Source organism: Rhinolophus sinicus, chromosome 14, assembly GCF_057876585.1.
Source record: "Rhinolophus sinicus isolate RSI-liver-muscle chromosome 14, RSI-T2T, whole genome shotgun sequence".
Classification (NCBI taxonomy): domain Eukaryota; kingdom Metazoa; phylum Chordata; class Mammalia; order Chiroptera; family Rhinolophidae; genus Rhinolophus; species Rhinolophus sinicus.
In genome coordinates, this window is record NC_142514.1 from 45,551,200 (window position 1) to 45,569,977 (window position 18,778).

At 32.6% G+C, this 18,778-nt stretch overlaps 1 protein-coding gene across 11 annotated transcripts in view; it reads right to left on the reverse strand.

The window, feature by feature from the left end:
* Positions 1-18,778, reverse strand: part of DOCK7 (dedicator of cytokinesis 7) — a 188,340-nt gene that overhangs the window by 119,698 nt on the left and 49,864 nt on the right. For all 11 annotated transcript variants that reach the window (XM_019731324.3, XM_074334828.2, XM_074334825.2 and 8 more), the window contains exons 12-14: positions 15,481-15,623; positions 11,898-11,991; positions 11,107-11,269 (exon numbers count right to left, since the gene is read on the reverse strand). In XM_019731324.3, the coding sequence (XP_019586883.3) occupies positions 11,107-11,269; positions 11,898-11,991; positions 15,481-15,623 (400 nt within the window). The remainder of the gene's footprint in view (positions 1-11,106; positions 11,270-11,897; positions 11,992-15,480; positions 15,624-18,778) is intronic.

Here is an 18,778-nt window from a genome sequence, read left to right on the forward strand (position 1 = left end):
CAGGGTTTCAGGCATCCTTTGGGGGCCTTGGAACATATCTCCCACTGATAAGGGGAGACTACTGTAGTGCAAATTTCTATACCAAGAATTTACTCTGAACCAGTGTGAATTTTACTGAGAGCAAATATACATATTTCTCATTTCAGGGTTACCTATCATAGTATAGTATAATCTATTTACCCACACTGCCATTTTAGAATCAGCATGTTTTCATGTTTGTATTTTTTTTCCCTAATAGCGTAACTCATGGAAATCATTCATTAATCAAAAATGTCTTTATTAACCAGTGTTTATTGAGTACCTACTATTTGCCTCCTTTATGAAACCTATTACAAATATGTATTGTTAAATATTCTACGTTCTATTATAGGATAATCAAATTTCCTTGCTTTTTTCCTATCACTAACAACCACAAGCATTGCGTTTATGCATGTACTACTAAGTGATCATACAACACAGCAGGTTTCAAAATTGGAAAGTGGCCCAACAGTTAGTCTTTCTAGTGCAAAGTGTTCTCATCAACTAGGGCAAAATTACTCAATTGGTGTGAAATGCACAGTTCAAGGTCATGAAAGTAAAATTAACAATCTCCCAAAGTAAGCCTTTCTAAATGAGGTTTCAGTGACATTTTTAAAAAATATGTAATCAAGGATTCCATCTCAAAGATAAAAATTGTTTTTCTAAATTCATATGTTTAATGCCAGGAACACTTAACAAAATGATTAGGTATATCTGAAAAAGCCATAACCTACAGCTTACATATATACGGCTATAACTGCTTATCTTCAAATAAACAACTAAGCATCAGTTTCCACACCCCATATATGAGAATAATAATAACCTTGCCAAATCTACTTCATGAGGTTGTTGTAACCATTAAGTAAGATACTAAATTTGAATGGTTTTATGAACTATAAAGTTCTAGACAAATTTATATACTTGTAAAAACTGAATCTTGGTTATCACACTTAAGATCTCTTTAAGTAAATAAACTGTACAAATGCTTCCTAACTGAAAATACTATAATTCTTAGGATAGGACAACAAAACTGCTCTCCTCACATTTTGCTACTGTTTCTGAATTTTATTCCTTCCCTCGGAGTCTGAGATAACACCCCACCCATCACGTTCAAATGCAAGTCCTAACAAAGAACTTGCACAGGGTGGCTATGGTAAATGTTAGGAAATGGCTCTCAATTCAAGAATTTTTGTAGTTAAAATAAACTAGGACAAACTGGATAGAATAAAAACCCAAGTGGTACATCTAGGCCAATATCAAAACAGCAGAGTATGTGGCAATAGCTTGAGAAATTTCTGAAAACTAAAAATAAATAGAAAGACCAATACTCTCTAAAGCAGGGAACCATCAACTTGAATGGGAAAAAAAAACTACTCCTTAATTTTCACTGAAACTTGCACTTCCTTAAATTGTGAATGTAGAAAACTAACCATACAGGTATTAGCAATATATGAGACTTTGTCATTAACAGATATCATACATATTTTTACAACTATTGCAGATATCTCAAAATACTGCTCATGCTTATTACCACTTAGAAAATATGGTAGGTTTAAGACCAGCAGCTAGATCTTGTTATTTAATTCATTAATAAAGAAACACATATAACAATTTTAGTGTTTTGATAATTGTAATTCAATGTGATTGATTTCATTCGTTATGCTATATATTTTATTTTATGATTTAAAAACATTATTCCAAAACAGAGAATCATAGTATTCACAGAATTGTCAAAGGGTACCATGGCACAAAAAATATAAAGAACTCCAACTCTTAAGCAAAACCTACCATCATATAATAATCTAGTTTAAAAAACATAAAATCCATGGCTCTTGTACCATAATATAAATAGTATATATTTACTTTGACTTGCCAAACTGTTCCTAGAAACAAAATTTTAGGGGAAAAATTGAATCAGAACATAATAAGCTTATTAAACTACTTAAGAGACTAATACAAGGTAAAATTACAAATAGATCACAAAACATTTCAAATGTTATTGTGGCTACTTCTTTTAAAGTCCTTACCTGTTAGAAATACATACTAAAGGACTGACAAGTGAAATGATATGGTGACTAGGTTTGTTTTAAAGTATTAAACAACGGGACAGGTAACTGATGAAACAAGAATGACAATAGAGGTTAACTATATTGTTCTATTTACTCTTGTATTATGTTAATAATTTTCCATTATAAAAAGTTTAAAACTATACTACTCAGATTAATTCCCAGATAATCAGTTTACTAAGGATTATTAAGAGATGTATGGGTGGGTTATATTCCTAATTGCTAACAAATGTTCAGATAAAAAAATAAATTGCATCCTTTCATTTTGTTTATCACACTGATGGTTACTAGCTCTGAACTGCATTCATTCTTATGGTGTTATTAACACCATATTTGCTAGATATGTATAGTCTGTCTGAAAACTAGAAGAAAAACAAAGGTACTCAAGTTCAGTAGGTAATTACAACTAAGACTATTGCTGGGAAAGAAGCTAACTCTAACTAGCAATCTTGCCAAGAATAGCAGTGCTCTTAAGAACTGCATGTCTATAAAACACACAAGTATTTGCTCAATTAAATGGACCTTGATCTTAACAACTCAAGCGCAACAGTGATGGTCAAGTACAAATTTGGAACATGCATAACACTATTCACAATCTACTACCTAACAGATGATTTCAGACATTCAATAAAAACACTATTTTCCATTAGTAAGAAAGGACTCTTTATTTGGTTATCTTAATGTAACAACTGCACTAGTATTTTTTTCTTTGATACTGTGATAACAAGTATTTGCTTAATAAAACAAGCATTTTAGGTAAATAATCTCCACTTGTTTGGCACAATAAGAAATATGTCATTCATGAGACAAGAATATTGAACATGCGTGTGAGCCTTTATTTATATATGAATGTCCACATGAATAAACTTCACCCAGCAGCCATTATATATGGTGGTGAAACTTAAACAAACAGGAGGCAATCCTGACAGAGTCAATCCTGACAGGTTGGAGGTGACTGTAAAATATCTTTATCATCAACAGGCTTTCAAAGTAAAATTATTCTGCTCAAGTAAAATCTTAACATTTAAAATTTTAGCTTTGTATGTGGCTATCTTTATACCTTTTGTAACTATTTCCTGTATAAAAAAGTTAAAAATAATAATCTACCTTAAAATACCTTTGTTTGAACTTTCTTCCAAATAAAACTTACCTCTCCTACAAAAACAAAAAAAAACAAAAAGAAAAGAAGTATGTCATTCATGTCCTAATTGCTAGAAACCATATATATCTGTATATCCTCATTTACCCCTACAGAGGATTTGAAAAGACCAGGTCCCTCCTGGTTTAACAATACTATACTATAGTAAGTGAACAACTACATGTGGGGCAGGGTGGGGGTGGGAGGAGAGTATTTATTTAAACGTGAAAATCTCTAACTTTAGGTATAACTGAACAATCTTTTTTAAAATGTCTTTGAGAAATCTAAATACTTTTAAAATGTAAAAATATAAAAATAAAAAATAAACTAAAATAATTATATTCACATATATACCCTTTTAGACAGCTCTTTCTTAATTGTCTGATAATAACTATAAAAATTGGAAGCAAAAGGTATTAAGACATAAAAAGTCTGTCACTTTAAGATTGCATTTCTTTTTCCTGTGATTTCTCACCTCAGTCAGAAGTTTGCTTCAATCATATCCATTCATTCTCCCTCTATTCAGACAATTCTTAAAATCTTTTTAACCCCATGAGACACTTCAAAATACATTCAAGTTTCATACTAAAAATAAAACTCATATTAAAGATGCTTAGATTTCTGGTCTTTTCAGATATAAATTAGAACCTTCTACAATGTCAGCTTTGTCATTTACAAAACAGGGTTAACCATTTGGGTTCTGTGCAGGCTGCTATGCAGAATTAGTGAGATAACAGCTGTATATAAACTTTTAAAAGTCTTAGTGTCAAACTTGACTTTCTTTTTTTAACATTATTTATTGGGAAACTGCACGCTTGTATTGATTGGTACAATGACCACCAGTACCAGAAACTATAGCTTCCCTGCAACATTCCTCAGAAGGTAAAGAATCCAAACTGAGCTAGAAGAGTATTCTTGTGACCCAGTATAACAATTTGGTCAACAAATATTTATGGAACTTTACAAAGTAGAATAAGCAACCTACGTGATTTGGTATTCAGGTCTCAGGGGCATTGAAGGCCCAAGTAATAATACAAAGCAGGCTATTACTGACTTTTATAATCTCTCTTTTTAAAAAATTGGCTTATCCAGATGGAGGAGGAATCTTGTTTATTTTCATTTAATTTTCTGTTCATGAGGGTGCATGCTTTTTTAATAAACACTTTATTTTAGAATAAAAAAATATATATTCTTTTCTCCAATTAATTATACCTGAAAAGCTCCGTACTATCAGCTTGCAAACCAATCTCTCTCAACTTGTGAAATGCTTTGGTAAATGTAATCTAATAAAGCCATGACAATAACAATGAGTAACTTCTATCAAGCATTTAATGTGTCAGGCACTTCACAAAAAGCTTTACATATATTATCTTATTTAATCCTCACAAATTTCTAAAATATAGGTATTTTTACTATCCCAATGTTAAAAGAAGGAAAGCCAATCAATCATCAGTTTTAAATAATTCTTAAAAATAAAATATGCTTACAAGATACTGGTGACAGGAACCCATCTCCCAAGATTCATAAGATATGTATATAGCCATACCATTTCAAATAACACAAAAACTATTTTTTTTTATAACTCGGAGATTAATTTTTTTAAAAGCATACAGTCAACTTCATAATCATTAGGTGTGATCAAAAAGTACGGTGAATGTTTAAATAAAAAATTTTATTACATTAAAAGACACATTGCCATTAATACCCCTCAAAATACTACCCCTCGCTTCAAACACACTTATCCCATCATTCTTGCTACTTTCTGAAGCAGTTCTGGAAGCCGTCTTTTGGGAGTATTTTTATAGTTGCACTGTCGTGGCTGCCTCAATGTCCTGAATCAATTTAAAACGTTTACCTTTCATGGTCATTTTGACTTTGGAGAAGAGCCAGAAGTCACACGGTGCCAGATCCAGTGAATAAAAGTGGATGAGGACACACCATAATGTTTTTATCTGGCAGAAATTGCCATATCAGAAGCGATGTGACATGAAACCTTTCCATTGTGATAACAGAATACGGTGAATGCTGCTGCCGAGTGCCATCCAACGGAAAGGCAGGGATCTTCAACCCGGGAAGCAGCACATTGAACCTTAGTAACAGTGTGTGACAGGTTTCAACTTGTTTGGTGCAGTCAGTTGGGTGTGAGCTACAGTTGAAAGAAGGTGTATTGCAAAGTGTGCTGTAAATCATCCTTCATGATGACAACGCTCTGTGTCACACATCGCTTCTGGTACAGCGATTTCTGTCAAATAAAAACATTATGGTGTGTCCTCATCCACTTTATTCACCAGATCTGACATCATGTGATTTCTGGCTCTTCCAAAGTCAAAATGATTCTGGACATCGAGGCAGCCACGACAGCGCAACTAAAGACACTCAGAAAGAGGACTTCCAGAACTGCTTCAGAAAGTGGCAAGAATGATGAGATTAGTGTGTTGCAAATGAGGCAGAGTATTTCGAGGGGGATTAATGTAAATGGCAATGGGTGTAAATGGCAATAATTTTTTTTTTAATTTAAACATTCAACATATTGTTTGATCACGTCATTTATCTTTTTTAAAAAGAAAGCTTTTTTGGCAGAAAAGTAACAACAGGAAAAAATACACAACAAAGTATAGTAACAATAATTCTACTTCTATATTCTCATGTACTAACTTTATTTCTTTGAAGACACCTTTATACTAGAAAATTATTAATCTCTTTCTCAAAATAATATATCCTTCTTGCTTCAACAGCTTTCTCTGGTAACATTTACTAATACAGCACAACAATCATTTCCATACCCTAAAAAACTTGACATCCTGTGTCACAATTTATTGATGTTTGTTAATGAGTTAAAGCATTTTACAAGTTCCTTACAGGCTGTTCATAAGGAATAAATAGGTTATGCAAAATTTTAACCTGAAACCAATTTATTTGGATGAAAAATGTTAAAACCAAAGCAGTATTTATTTTCAAAAAAGGTTTAAAAGGAACAAACATAATCGTAGGTTAGCTGTTTCTACTATTCTCTGGGAATAAACTGCTTACTCATGAGAGAACAAGTCTTCTATACACAGTTAATGAATTGTTTTCTTAAAATGTCTGCTGCCTACAATATACTTTCACTAATAACACCAGGGACGACTATCACCCCGGTAATTAATGGTTTAGATATAGTTCAAACTAAAGTTACTGAGATACATTAAAAGATCTCTCAAGATCATTCTCAAGCTAATATGCTATGAATTCATTTTCATACTTGAAAAGATTTATTCCCAGAATACAAAATAGTTAGTTTTTGGACAATTATCCTTACCAATTCAAAACACTTCAAATGATAAAGCATTCAATCACAAAACCCAAAATTAAACCCAAATAAGTTATCATAAAGAGGTAATACATGTTTATATAATTTCCATAAATTATTATAATAAAACCATACTAACTTATAATTTACAAAATCCACTTAAATCTTTTGGTGTATTAACTTTTCCATCTCCTCCAAAAGGAGTACCTGATATATTACATACAACTAGATACATATTTCAGAGAAAACAATATACTATCTTATTTAGTAAGATGTCTCCTCACATAGTATAAGCTCTCTACCTAATTCTCATGCAAGTCCTGTAACATCTAGATTTTCTATTTTGGCTCTAGTTTCTATTACTTCATAGACATAAAATTCTAGGATGCCATGTCAATCAAGTGTTACACTTAGGTCAATTTTAAGACATTAAAAAATTATTAAACAAGAATAAATAATAATATATACTTTGAGGCAAATAATAAGGTAAATAAATGTGTTCTGCCTGCTTTAATAAAAATGTAGCAACCAATTATCTAGCAATGATAATTTTTTTCATATTGTATATAATTATGAATGCTGGTTGTGCTATCATCCCAAATGATGCAGAACATAGAAAATAAAATAAGATGACCTGGGTTCAAGTCCAAATACGTTTTTTAATCTCAGCCTTATTTTTCTTACCTATAAGTGGGATAAACAAATAATATTGCCAGAATTATGTAATTTATATAATTCTTAATAATAAATAACTTAAATGAAAATAATTTAATACCATAAAGCACTAAATAAATGTTATTATATCAGCAGATCACATGAAAGTTCAGAACACCAGGGATAAAGAAAAAACCCTCAAAAAAAGCCTTCAAAGGAAAAAATAAGACATAAACAAAGGATTAGCAATCAGAATTATACTGGACTACTCAAAAGTGTCACTTAAAACCAGAAGACAGTTATGTTATGTTTTCAAAATTATGACAGAAAGTGATTTACAACTTAGAATTTTATATCCATTAAAACTAACAATTCTGGAGTAAGGGTAAATTAAAGATATTGTCAGATGTAAACAGTCTCAAATAATTTATCCCCATACGACCTATTTCAGGAAGATACTGAAGACTCTTAGTGAATTGTATAAACCAAGAAAGAAAAATATTTATGAAATAAGGATTCCATTGCGAAAGAAATACAAAAAAAATTTCCAGGAAAATGGTAAATAGGCTACAAGATGACAAATATACAGTAAACCTAGTAAGCCTATAAAATCTCCTCTGCCATGTTAACTCATAATTTCACGGGGAACTAAGAAAGTTGCAAGAGTGGAAATGATTGATTAGCTGATGTATTTTACTGTATTGCAAGAAGCATTACAGAGAATTTTCATAACACAGAAAAACAAGGACTAAATAATGTCACCACTCCAGAGAAAATAAAAAGTTATATAAAACAAATGAGGGAATAAAAATCATAGTAATTTACATGGCTCAGGTGCAAAAATGGTTACATAATAATCAAAATATGTAAAAAATAACATTTACTTAATGAAAAACTGGGATATAACTAAATTTGGAAGAGATGATAGTATATGTGTTTTTTTCTGGATTTATGCAAATATATTTTTTTTTGTTGTTTTGTTATTGTTTTGGAAGGAGGATTAAGAATTCAATCTTCATCTTCTATAACAGTCAGTAGATATTATTAAAAACTGAAAAACAATTGGGAGTTAGGGGGTAGGTAAAATGGGTGAAAGGAGTCAAAAGGTACAAACTCCAGTTATAAAATAAATAAGTCACGGGACTGCAACATACAGCATAGCGATGATAGTTACTATACAGCATGTTGACTGTATTACATATTTGAAATTGCTAAGAGAGTAGATCTTAAGAATTCTCAACACCAGAAAGAAAAATTCTCTAACTATGTATGGTGATGAATGTTAACTAAACTTATTGCAATCATTTCACAATACATATAAATGCTGAATCATTGTGTTATACACCTGAAACTAATATAATTTGTATGTTAATTATACGTCAGTTTTAAGAAAGAATCAAGAAAAAGATGAACATGTTATTCAGAAACAAGGAGCAATATACCAAAAGAAGGAGGAAAAGAAGTTACTGACTGACACTGAAGATTAGACATCAGGGTAGGGAAAGGTTGGTAGAAGTAAGATAATGAACCTTTGTTGTAATTTTAAGCCTTACGGTACTATATGAATTTCAAGTATATTCAGACAATTCTTCTAAAAACATAAATATGTAAATAAATAACAAAGGTAAGTAGGAAAATGAACCAAAAAAAAGACCACTCAAAGTCCCCAACTTACATTTTCTGTTTTTGAAATAATCCAAGCAGAGGCACGCTAGATAAACACAAGTAAGTGATGCTCTAGATGAGATTCCTATACTAGATAAGAGATAGAATAGATAACCTCTAAATTATTCAATACAAATCTTGGTTTATATACTCATTTCTTTATTTCATATCCTTTTAAGTAGTTGTATATATAATATATAGGTAATTTATAGGAGAATTTGTATTCTTTTGTTTCTTTTAAAAGCAACATATATTTTTGTTGGCCTATCAGACTAAGTGCCAATTACATGCAATGCTTTGTGCTCTGTACCCTCACAAGAGAAGACAGGTATTATTATCATATATTTATTAATAAGAAAATTGAGTGGCCAATATATTAAGTAACTTGTCCTAAGTCACCCAAATAGTAAATAGTGGAGTCAGAGCTCACACCCGTATCTGTATGACTCTAAATCCCATCCTCCTACCAGTGGTTTCTAATTTCTTAACTCATTAAATAAATATTTACTGTGTTTTCTGTGTACTAGCACACTATTCTAGATGCTGAAGATAAAGTGGTAAACAAAATAGACGTGTCCCTGCCCTTCACAGTAATTACATTCTAATGAGAAAGACAAAAAAAATGATCTTATAACTACATATTGTAACGTCAGGTAACAAATACAAAGACGGTTAAAGAGCTAGGGAAGGGAAGCAGTGGATCTTTTTAGGCAGGTTGATGACAGTGAGTCTCTCTAGGAAGTGACCTTTAAGCAGATAGCTGTCTGAATAAGGAACCAAGCCATGTGGAGAGCTGGGGGAAAACATGACAGGCAAAGGGAAGAACAAATGGAAAAGCCTTAGGCAGAACTGAATTTTGTTTGCTCAAGGATGAAGGCTAAAATGAAATAAGGAAAGCGAAGATTAGTAGGATATAAAGTTGGAGAAAGGCAGGAGTCAAATCATGTAAAGTCTTAAAGACTATCATAAAAAAATACCTTCTTCTTTTTTGATTGAGATGGAAGCCACTAGAGGTTTTCAGACAGAGGAATGAATAATCTGATTTGTAATTCTTTAAAATATCTCTGGTTGCAATGTTGAGAATTGACTGAGGCAGGGGTAGAAATAAGATGACCAAATTAGAAAGGTACAGCAAAATTCAAGATCAGCAGCTCTCCAATGATACCTTCTAGCCCCACGTGGCTCTTACGCATTTGAAATGTGGCTCATCTGAATTGAGGTGTACTTTAAGAATAAAATACACACTAGACTTTGAAGACTTTTAGTAGAAAAGAAAAAAGTAAAATACTCAATAATTTTTTACATTTATTACATACTGAAATAATATATTGGGTTAAACAACATAATATTAATTTCACTTGTTTCTTTTTATTTTTTAATGTAAGTGCTACAAAATATTTAATTACAAATATGGTCCCTTAGTATTTCTATTTAACAGTGCTGATCTAGATGGTGACTTAGACTAGAGTTTTAAAGGTGGACGACATAAAAAATATTGGATTTAGGATACATTTTGAAAGTAGAACCTACAAAACTTGGAGGAGTAAATGTGAGGAAGAAAAGAAGAGAAATCATTTTGATTCTCCAAATTTTAGACTCAGGAACTGGGTAAATTGTAGTGAAATATGCTAAGATGGGGAAGTCTTGGTTAGAATCTTATGTCTGAGCTGCCCTGTTGGATATACCAACAGATATGTCAAGTCATGTTCTCAGCATTCACTAATAGAGGGAGCATCATTTACTAAAAGCATATGTAAATGGTACCCCTGGAGTTATGTAGTGTTCAGCCTAAAAAGTCTATCCTACAACCTCATGTCAAGTATTCTCTAAGCAGCATATGAGTATTGTTGATTAATTGTTAGAACGTAGTGCATGCTGATTCATATATAATGCTAGATTCTGCTGATAAGAACATTTGAGGAAATACAGTAATTAGAAGTTCAAATATTTTAACCTAGGAGCCCACGATTCAAATGGTAGCTCCACGACACTCTAGTATACTTAACCTCTCTATCCCTCAGTTTATTCACTTCTAAAATGGTAACACCTACCTCAAGCTATGAGGATTACACAAGATCATGCATGTAAGGTAATTACATTATACTTGGCACATAGTAAAAGCTTAATAGATTAAGCTATTAATAAAATCATGTGGTAAGAAATGGAATATGTGACAAAGCCATAAAAGATTTTTGGAGAGTTTCATTCTAGTTCTACTTTAATATTGGAATATATAGTAGCTTATTGTAGAATTCTCCAAAATTAAAATGTGTTACCTGTAAGTAGTGTTTGGAACGTAGACATCCCTGGCAGGAAATTCCAAAATTTCTCTGGTCGGTCTAACTCTACTGTCAGGGTAAAGCTTCACTTGTAGCAGCTCTGGAGTTAGACAATAATGGGGATTTTCAGGTGCCGGAGAAATATCTATCTTCAGCTGAGCTGCATATAAAAACATATTATAAAACCAATGAAAACATAATAAAAACTTCATGTTAAAAATGTTTTTGAAAGGATTTAGATCCTATTTTTCCAAGAAGTCTGGGAAGAAACCAAAATTACTATCGTCTCAGACCCCTAAATTAATTCATTTTACCAAGTATCAAACTTATAAATTACTGAAACAGACAAATACATGTAAACTACTGGATGAATGAATAAGAAGCAAACAATGAAAAACAGAGAGGAATCTAGCACACGAACAAGCCAACATTTCAAAGATTAAATGTTTGATTTAAACTTGGTAGGTTTCATAATAGTTTTACTCGGGAATGGTCTGCTCTGATCATAATATGAATCTATTTCTGAATATTTATCATTCAATGTACTTTTTTTTCCTCTAGAAAATAATTTTAAGCCACGATATTATTCATTCTTCTCATTTCAGTACTCAAATCCTGCATCCAAACTGTTAGACCACATGAGAGTAATGAGATGAAGAAGACTGACAAGCATTGAGCACAAAAAGACAGATAGGCCAGATAACTGAAAAAAAGAATACATAATTACCAACAATACAATATATTAGTGATAACGGTTATAATCATTTCTACTCAAAATTTTAAAATACCTGTAATCGGTCTTAGTCTCCGTAAAACAGAAGATGGCCTTCTCATATCAGCAAGGAATTTGTACAAATCTTCATCACTTAAGCGGTCTCCTTCCTGTTTTTAAAAATATTTGATAAAACAAATATAATAGATTGAAAATGAATTTATATTGCCCTTCTTCCTTCAATTTAGTCAAAATGAAAAGTAACAATAATCATAATCCTGCCCTTCTTCCTTCAACTTAGTCAGAATAAAAAGTAAAATTAAGTTAATATAATCATGATTAAAAATAAATATGACTTATTTTCTTCCTTTAATGCTTTCAAATGTTATTAAGAGTACTGCTATCTATTTTTAAATTTTACATATTTACTTATAGCCTATTATTTATGCTTATAAGGTATTATGGGACACTCTAAAATATAGAAAATCAATACAAGTTGATGAAAAGAAGAAAAAAAGAATATAGACATAAAACAAACGTGTGTGTCACACAAACACATACACATATATCTGGCAGTCTTATAAATTTGTTACATTTGAGTTTATATTTGTCTTTTCAATTTTATATCACCAAATTTCTCAAATGCACAATATACAGCCTTGGGCTGAATTTGAAAAAGAAAAGATGTAACAACAAAAAACTACTCTTAAAGAAAAGGACAATTATCTTGATACTAAGACCGGAAAGACAACTCAGAAAAGACCCCAATCAATGGGAAAAAAGACAGACAAAACTAAACTATGTCTAATACAAAAATTTCAATTAATAATTTCAATAATGTAATATTTTTTCTTATAATTAAAATAGGTAGGGATTGACTTTACTTTTATTCAAGTCACTGTTTAGATTTTATTAATCCAATCCTCCTGCATTTGATATCTTACTGTTTTTAATGCATAGTTTATATATTGTCTTTTTATCTTATTTGGTAATATATTTAAGGCTACTTTATTATTGTGAGCTCGCCCTTAGCCATGTCCCATGTATTCACTGTTGTATTCTAAATAGAGTACGTACTTGGTCTTTTATCCCATTATCTAGAAAAGTGATTTTTAATTTCTAAGGGGTTGGAGATTTTTGTTAATACTTTTATAGTTTTCAGTTTTGCTAAGTTATGGTTTAATGAGTTTATGAGGACTTTTTCAGTGACCTAATATATGATTATTGTAAATGTTCCATCAGTTGCTAAAACAGTATATTCTCTCCTTGAGTATAGAATATAGATCTTTAAATGATCCTTATTTATAATACAAACAGATTATCTCTAGACTTACTTATTTCTGCGTACTTAACCTGTTCAATTGATTATATTATTGGCCTCTATTCTTTACTCCATCAATTTCTATGCCTTTTGTTAGGTGGGGCATAATTCTCTCCCCAAGGCTTGACCCTGTGACTTGTTTCCCCCAATAAGCAAACATGATGCAGAAACTTGAAAAACATTTGCACAAGTGAGCTTGTCCTCTCTTGAACTTCTGCTCCTGCTATCAGAACATAACCAACCTACCCTGCTAGAGGATAAGAGTAGAAGTTGAGAGACATGGAAGAGGTCTGAGTCATTTCAGTCTTCCCAGAAGTCTAAATCAGCTGACCCCACTTAACCTCCAAACATGTGAATGAGCCTAGCTGACACTTCCTTCTCCACACTGAATGTTTACTGCTGTGTATTCCTGAAGCAATAGATAATTTACATACCTTTTAACAAATAGAACAAACATCCTTATAACTAATGTGTGGGTTTAATTTTGTTTTTAAATCTCTATGTATTTCTAATAATTTTAGCTTGATACATTTCAAATCTGTACATAAACATTGATTACTATATTCCAATTGTGGATAGTGTTCTCTCATCAATTAAAAAAAAATTACCTTCTGTATCTCATTTAGGAAAAACTTGTGCCCTGACTTTTACTTTATTAAAATTGTAATCACAGCTTTTTACTTAATTTATATTTGCCTTATATATAATACTCTAGCTATTTAAAAATACTTCTAAAAATTACACATGCTAAGTTAAAAAAAATACAGAACAGTACATAGTGTAATTTCTTTCTATTGCTCCATGTCTCCAGCAATCATTCACTTTCAAGTTTTTACAATCACTTTGTGATAGTTTCTAGTTACCAGCCTCTAGTACATGGTAAATGCTCGAAAAGTATTTGCTGAATAATGGGTAGGTGGATGGATTGATACTCAGTGCATTATGAATGCTCAAAATATATTTGTTGAATAAACAGGTGGGTGGGTGGGTGGGTGACTTGTTCATTTAAGTTTACAATACCAGCTCAATGATAAAGCAGCTCAAGAAATGAAAAAAAGAGCTCTGGAAATATCGGCAGGAGTGATGTACTAGCTAAAGAAATACAAAAAAAGTGAAATATCATAGCTGCAAGACTGTGTCACTGTATTGGGTAAATCTACTGCCATTTCCATAGCTATACCTGGCCTATCACCTCAGTCAAGCAACACTGTGGCCTTTTCTAGACTCTTGTATTACTGTCCACAATAAAAAAAGACCCTTAATACTAAGACACTTCTCACCTGCTTTATTTTCCATCTGAGACTCTCAGAGCACCTGCTTATGAATGCTATTGATATATAACCGCGAAAGGGACTTCAAGTAGACTGCTGTCAATTCATGGCACGTCCTGTCCTAAAATTTTACCCTATCAAGTTATAAGGTGTCAGCAGGCCAGGATTTCCTCCTTTTAGAGTAACTTCTAATATACATGCATAGTATTCTTTTCCAGTTTGTCGAGTTAATACAAATTTTCTCCCATTCTTATATGGTTCTATTCAACTGACTACTTAAGACAAAAGCTTTCCAAATTTTCTGAGCTTGATTTACAGTATAAAATTTATTTTACATAAAAATCCAGTATGCATATATACACAGTCATACACTCACAAAAAAATTGGGGGGAAAAATGCTCACACTGAAGCAATATTAGACCTCATGTGCAATTCACTATTATATTTCTATTCTACTGTGTGTGTTTTTTAAGCTGGGTGTTATCTACTAAATTTCCATTCCCATTCACGGATCATGACCAGCAGCATTTGAAAAATACTGACTTGATTCATGATTTGAAGTGCAGGGAACATACTTGCAAAGAATATCTTTAAGAACTTCTTGGACCTATAAATTCACCTATAAAAACAACGATGGCATTTTAGCACAGAAATGTACTAGGAGCTGAAAGTTCCAGTCCATATTCTACGGGTATGATGGATTAGATTAAAAAAAAACTTAAGAAGGACAGATGTAACCATACAACCACTCTAAGAAGATTCATAGCCACCAATGTTAAGGAAAAGTTAAAATATTACAATTAAGAAATAGGATATACATGTGGAGGATTGATTTTGATGCATAAATGTCAACATTTAAATAAACACAATGATAAAACAACCAGTAAAATATAACTTATTTTTATGTTTTTTAGTATTTTTATTTTTGTTTTTTTTTAATTTCTTGAAATCACAATTATTACATGTACATGTACTATATGTGCATGTACAATTATGATTTTTTTTTTAAACCAAAAGAAATTTACGTACAAATAGCCCCCTAGAATTCCTACATGACAGAACAATACCTGCTTAAAAAAATTGGTCACTGTGAGCGTAGCAGGTCGAAAGCTGGTCAAGTTACAAGCATCATCTCCACTTGTTGTCCTTTCAAGTGATCGTCTACCAACAATACTAGAATTCCTCCTCTCTGACCAAGACCCTTTTCGTTCTAGCAAGGAAAAAAAAAGAGATATTCATTTTTATATTTAAAATTTGTTTTAAAGCAGCTTTCCAAACAGAAAACACTCAACTGAGGCTGAAAATTATCCACTCAGCATATTAATTACAGTAGAAAAATTTCACTCCCAGAGAGTTCAGTAAAGCACTACCTAACATCTTCTAGTTCTCTTTTAAAACTTCCTCTGGTGTGAAATAAGTCTATATCACACAAAGATTATGCATATGACCAAAGATGAGCCATGAAAAGCAGCTATAAGGACTATGTATTTACTAGGAAATATTAAACACAATGTTGAATGTTTAGCACTTCTCTAGCGAATTCTTCTAAATATTCTCAGTCTTAGCACTTGAGTTTGAAACAGAATTTTAAGATAACTTGCATTCAAATTCTTTAAAGATAACCCTACTATTCAAAACCAATAGAACTACGCTGAAGATAAAAAAGGAAATAGAAGAGTAAAACAAAATTATAAACAAACTAGACCTAACAGACATCTGTAACACACTACACTAAGCAAAAGCAGAAGACACATTTTTCTCAAGCACACACGGGACATTCTCCAAGAATGATTAATATATGAAATGTGATCAAACAATATGATGAATGTTTAAATTTTAAAAAAATTATTACAGTAAAAGACACATTGCCATGAATCCCACTCAAAATATTCCCACTCATTTCGAACACACTTATCCCATCCTTCTTGCCACTTTCTGAAGCAGTTCTGGAAGTCCTCTTTTGGGAGTGTCTTTAGTTATGCAGTCGTGGCCGCCTCAATGTCCTGAATCAGTTTGACTTTGGGGAAAAGTCAGAAGTCACATGGTGCCAGATTTGGTGAATAAGGTAGATGAAGACACACCCTAATGTTTTTATTTGACAGAAACTGCCATATACCAGAAGCGATGTGTGACATAGAGCGTTGTCATGATGGCAGATGATTTACGGCAAACTTTAAAACACACCTTCTCTCAACCATAACTCACATCCGACTGACTACACTGAATATGTTGACACTTGTCACACACTGTTACTAATGTTCGACACACCACTTCCCATATTGAAGATCCCTACTTTTCTGTTGGGTGGCACTCTGCAGCAGCATTCACTGTATTTTCTGATCACAATGGAAAGGCTCCAAGTCACACATTGCTTCTGGTATGGAAATTTCTGTCACATAAAAACATTATGGTGTGTCCTCATCCACCTTATTCACCAGATCTGGCACCGTGAGACTTCTGGCTCTTCCCCAAAGTCAAAATGACCATGAAAGGAAAATGTTTTGAACCGATTCAGGACATTAAGGCAGCCACGACAGCGCAACTAAAGACACTCCCAAAAGAGGACTTCCAGAACTGCTTTAGAAAGTGGTAAGAACAATAGGATAAGTGCGTTCAAAGCGAGGGGGAGTATTTTGAGGGGAATTAATGGCAATGTGTCTTTTACTGTAATTTTTTTTATTTAAACATTCACTGTATTTTTTTATCATACCTCATGTAGGCATACTTCACTTGATTGCACATTGCAGATATTACATTTTTCACATATTGAAGGTTTGTTGCAACCCTGCGTTGAGCAAGTCTACTGGTGCCATTTTTCCAACAGCATTTGCTCACTTCGTGTCTCTGTGTCATTTTGGTAAGTCTCACAATACTTCAAACTTTTTCACTGTTATATTTATTGTGATCTGTGATCAGTGATCATTAATGTTACTACTGTAATTGTTTTGGGGCACCACAAACCATGCCCATATAAGACCGCAAACTTAATTAATAATGTGGTGTGTTCTGACTGCTCCAATGACCAGTTGCTCCCTCATGTCTCTCTTCTCCTCGTCCTCCCTATTCCCTGAGACACAACAATATAGAAATTGGGTCAATTAATAACCCTACAATGGCCTGTAACTGTTCAAGTGAAAGGAAGAGTCACATATCTTTCACTTTAAATCAAAAGTTAGAAATGATTAAGCTTAGTGAGGAAGGCATGTAGAAAGCTGACAAAGGCTGAAAGCTACGTCTCTTGCACCAAACAGCCAAGTTCTGAATGCAAATGAAAAATTCTTGAAGGAAATTAAAAGAGCTACTCCAGTGAACATACAAAAGATAAGAAAGCGAAACAGCCTTATTGTTGATATGGAGAAAGTTTTAGTAATCTAGATAAAAGATCAAACCAGCCATAACATTCCCTTAAGCCAAAACCTAATCCAGAGCAAGGCCCTAACTATTTTCAATTATATGAAGCCTGAGAGAGTTGAGGAAGTTGCAGAAGCATAGCTTGAAGCTAGCAGAAGTTGGCTCATAGGTTTAAGGAAAGAGGCCATAACATAACAGTGCAAAGTGAAGCAGCAAGTGCTGATGCAGAAGCTGCAGCAAGTTATCCAGAAGATCTAACTAAGATAATTAATGAGGGTGGATACACTAACAGCAGATTTTCAGTGTAGACAAAACAGCCTTATGGAAGAAGATACCATCTAGGACTTTCATAGCTAGAGAAGATAAGTCAATGCCTGGTTTCAAAGCTTCAATGGACATACTGACTATCTTGTTAGGGGCTAATGTAGCTGCTGACTTTAAACTGAAGCCAATGCTCATTTGCCATTCTGAAAAATCTTTAGAGCCCTTAGGAATTACGCTAAGTTTGCTCGGCCTATGCTCTATAAATGGAACAACAAAGCTTAGATAGCACATCTATTTACAACATGGTTTACTGAACACTTTAAGCCCACTGTTAAGACCTACTGCTCAGGAAAAAAAAGATTCCTTTCAAAATATTACTGGTCGTTGACAATGCACCTGGTCACCCAAGAGTTCTGATGGAGAACTACAGTGAGATTAACGTTTTCATGCCTGCTAACAACATCCGTTCTTCTGCCCATGGTTCAAGGGGCAATTCTGACTTTCAAATCTTACTATTTAATAAGAAATACATTTCATAAGGCTATAGCTGCCATAGTTAGTGATTCCTCTGATGAATCTGGGTGAAGTAAATTGAAAACCTTCTGGAAATGATTCACCATTCTAGATGCCATTAAGAACATTTGTGATTCATGGGAAAAGGTCAAAATATCAATATTAACAGGATTTTAGAAATGTTGATTCCAACTCTCATGAATGACTTTGAGCAGGTGAAGACTTAAATGGAGGAAG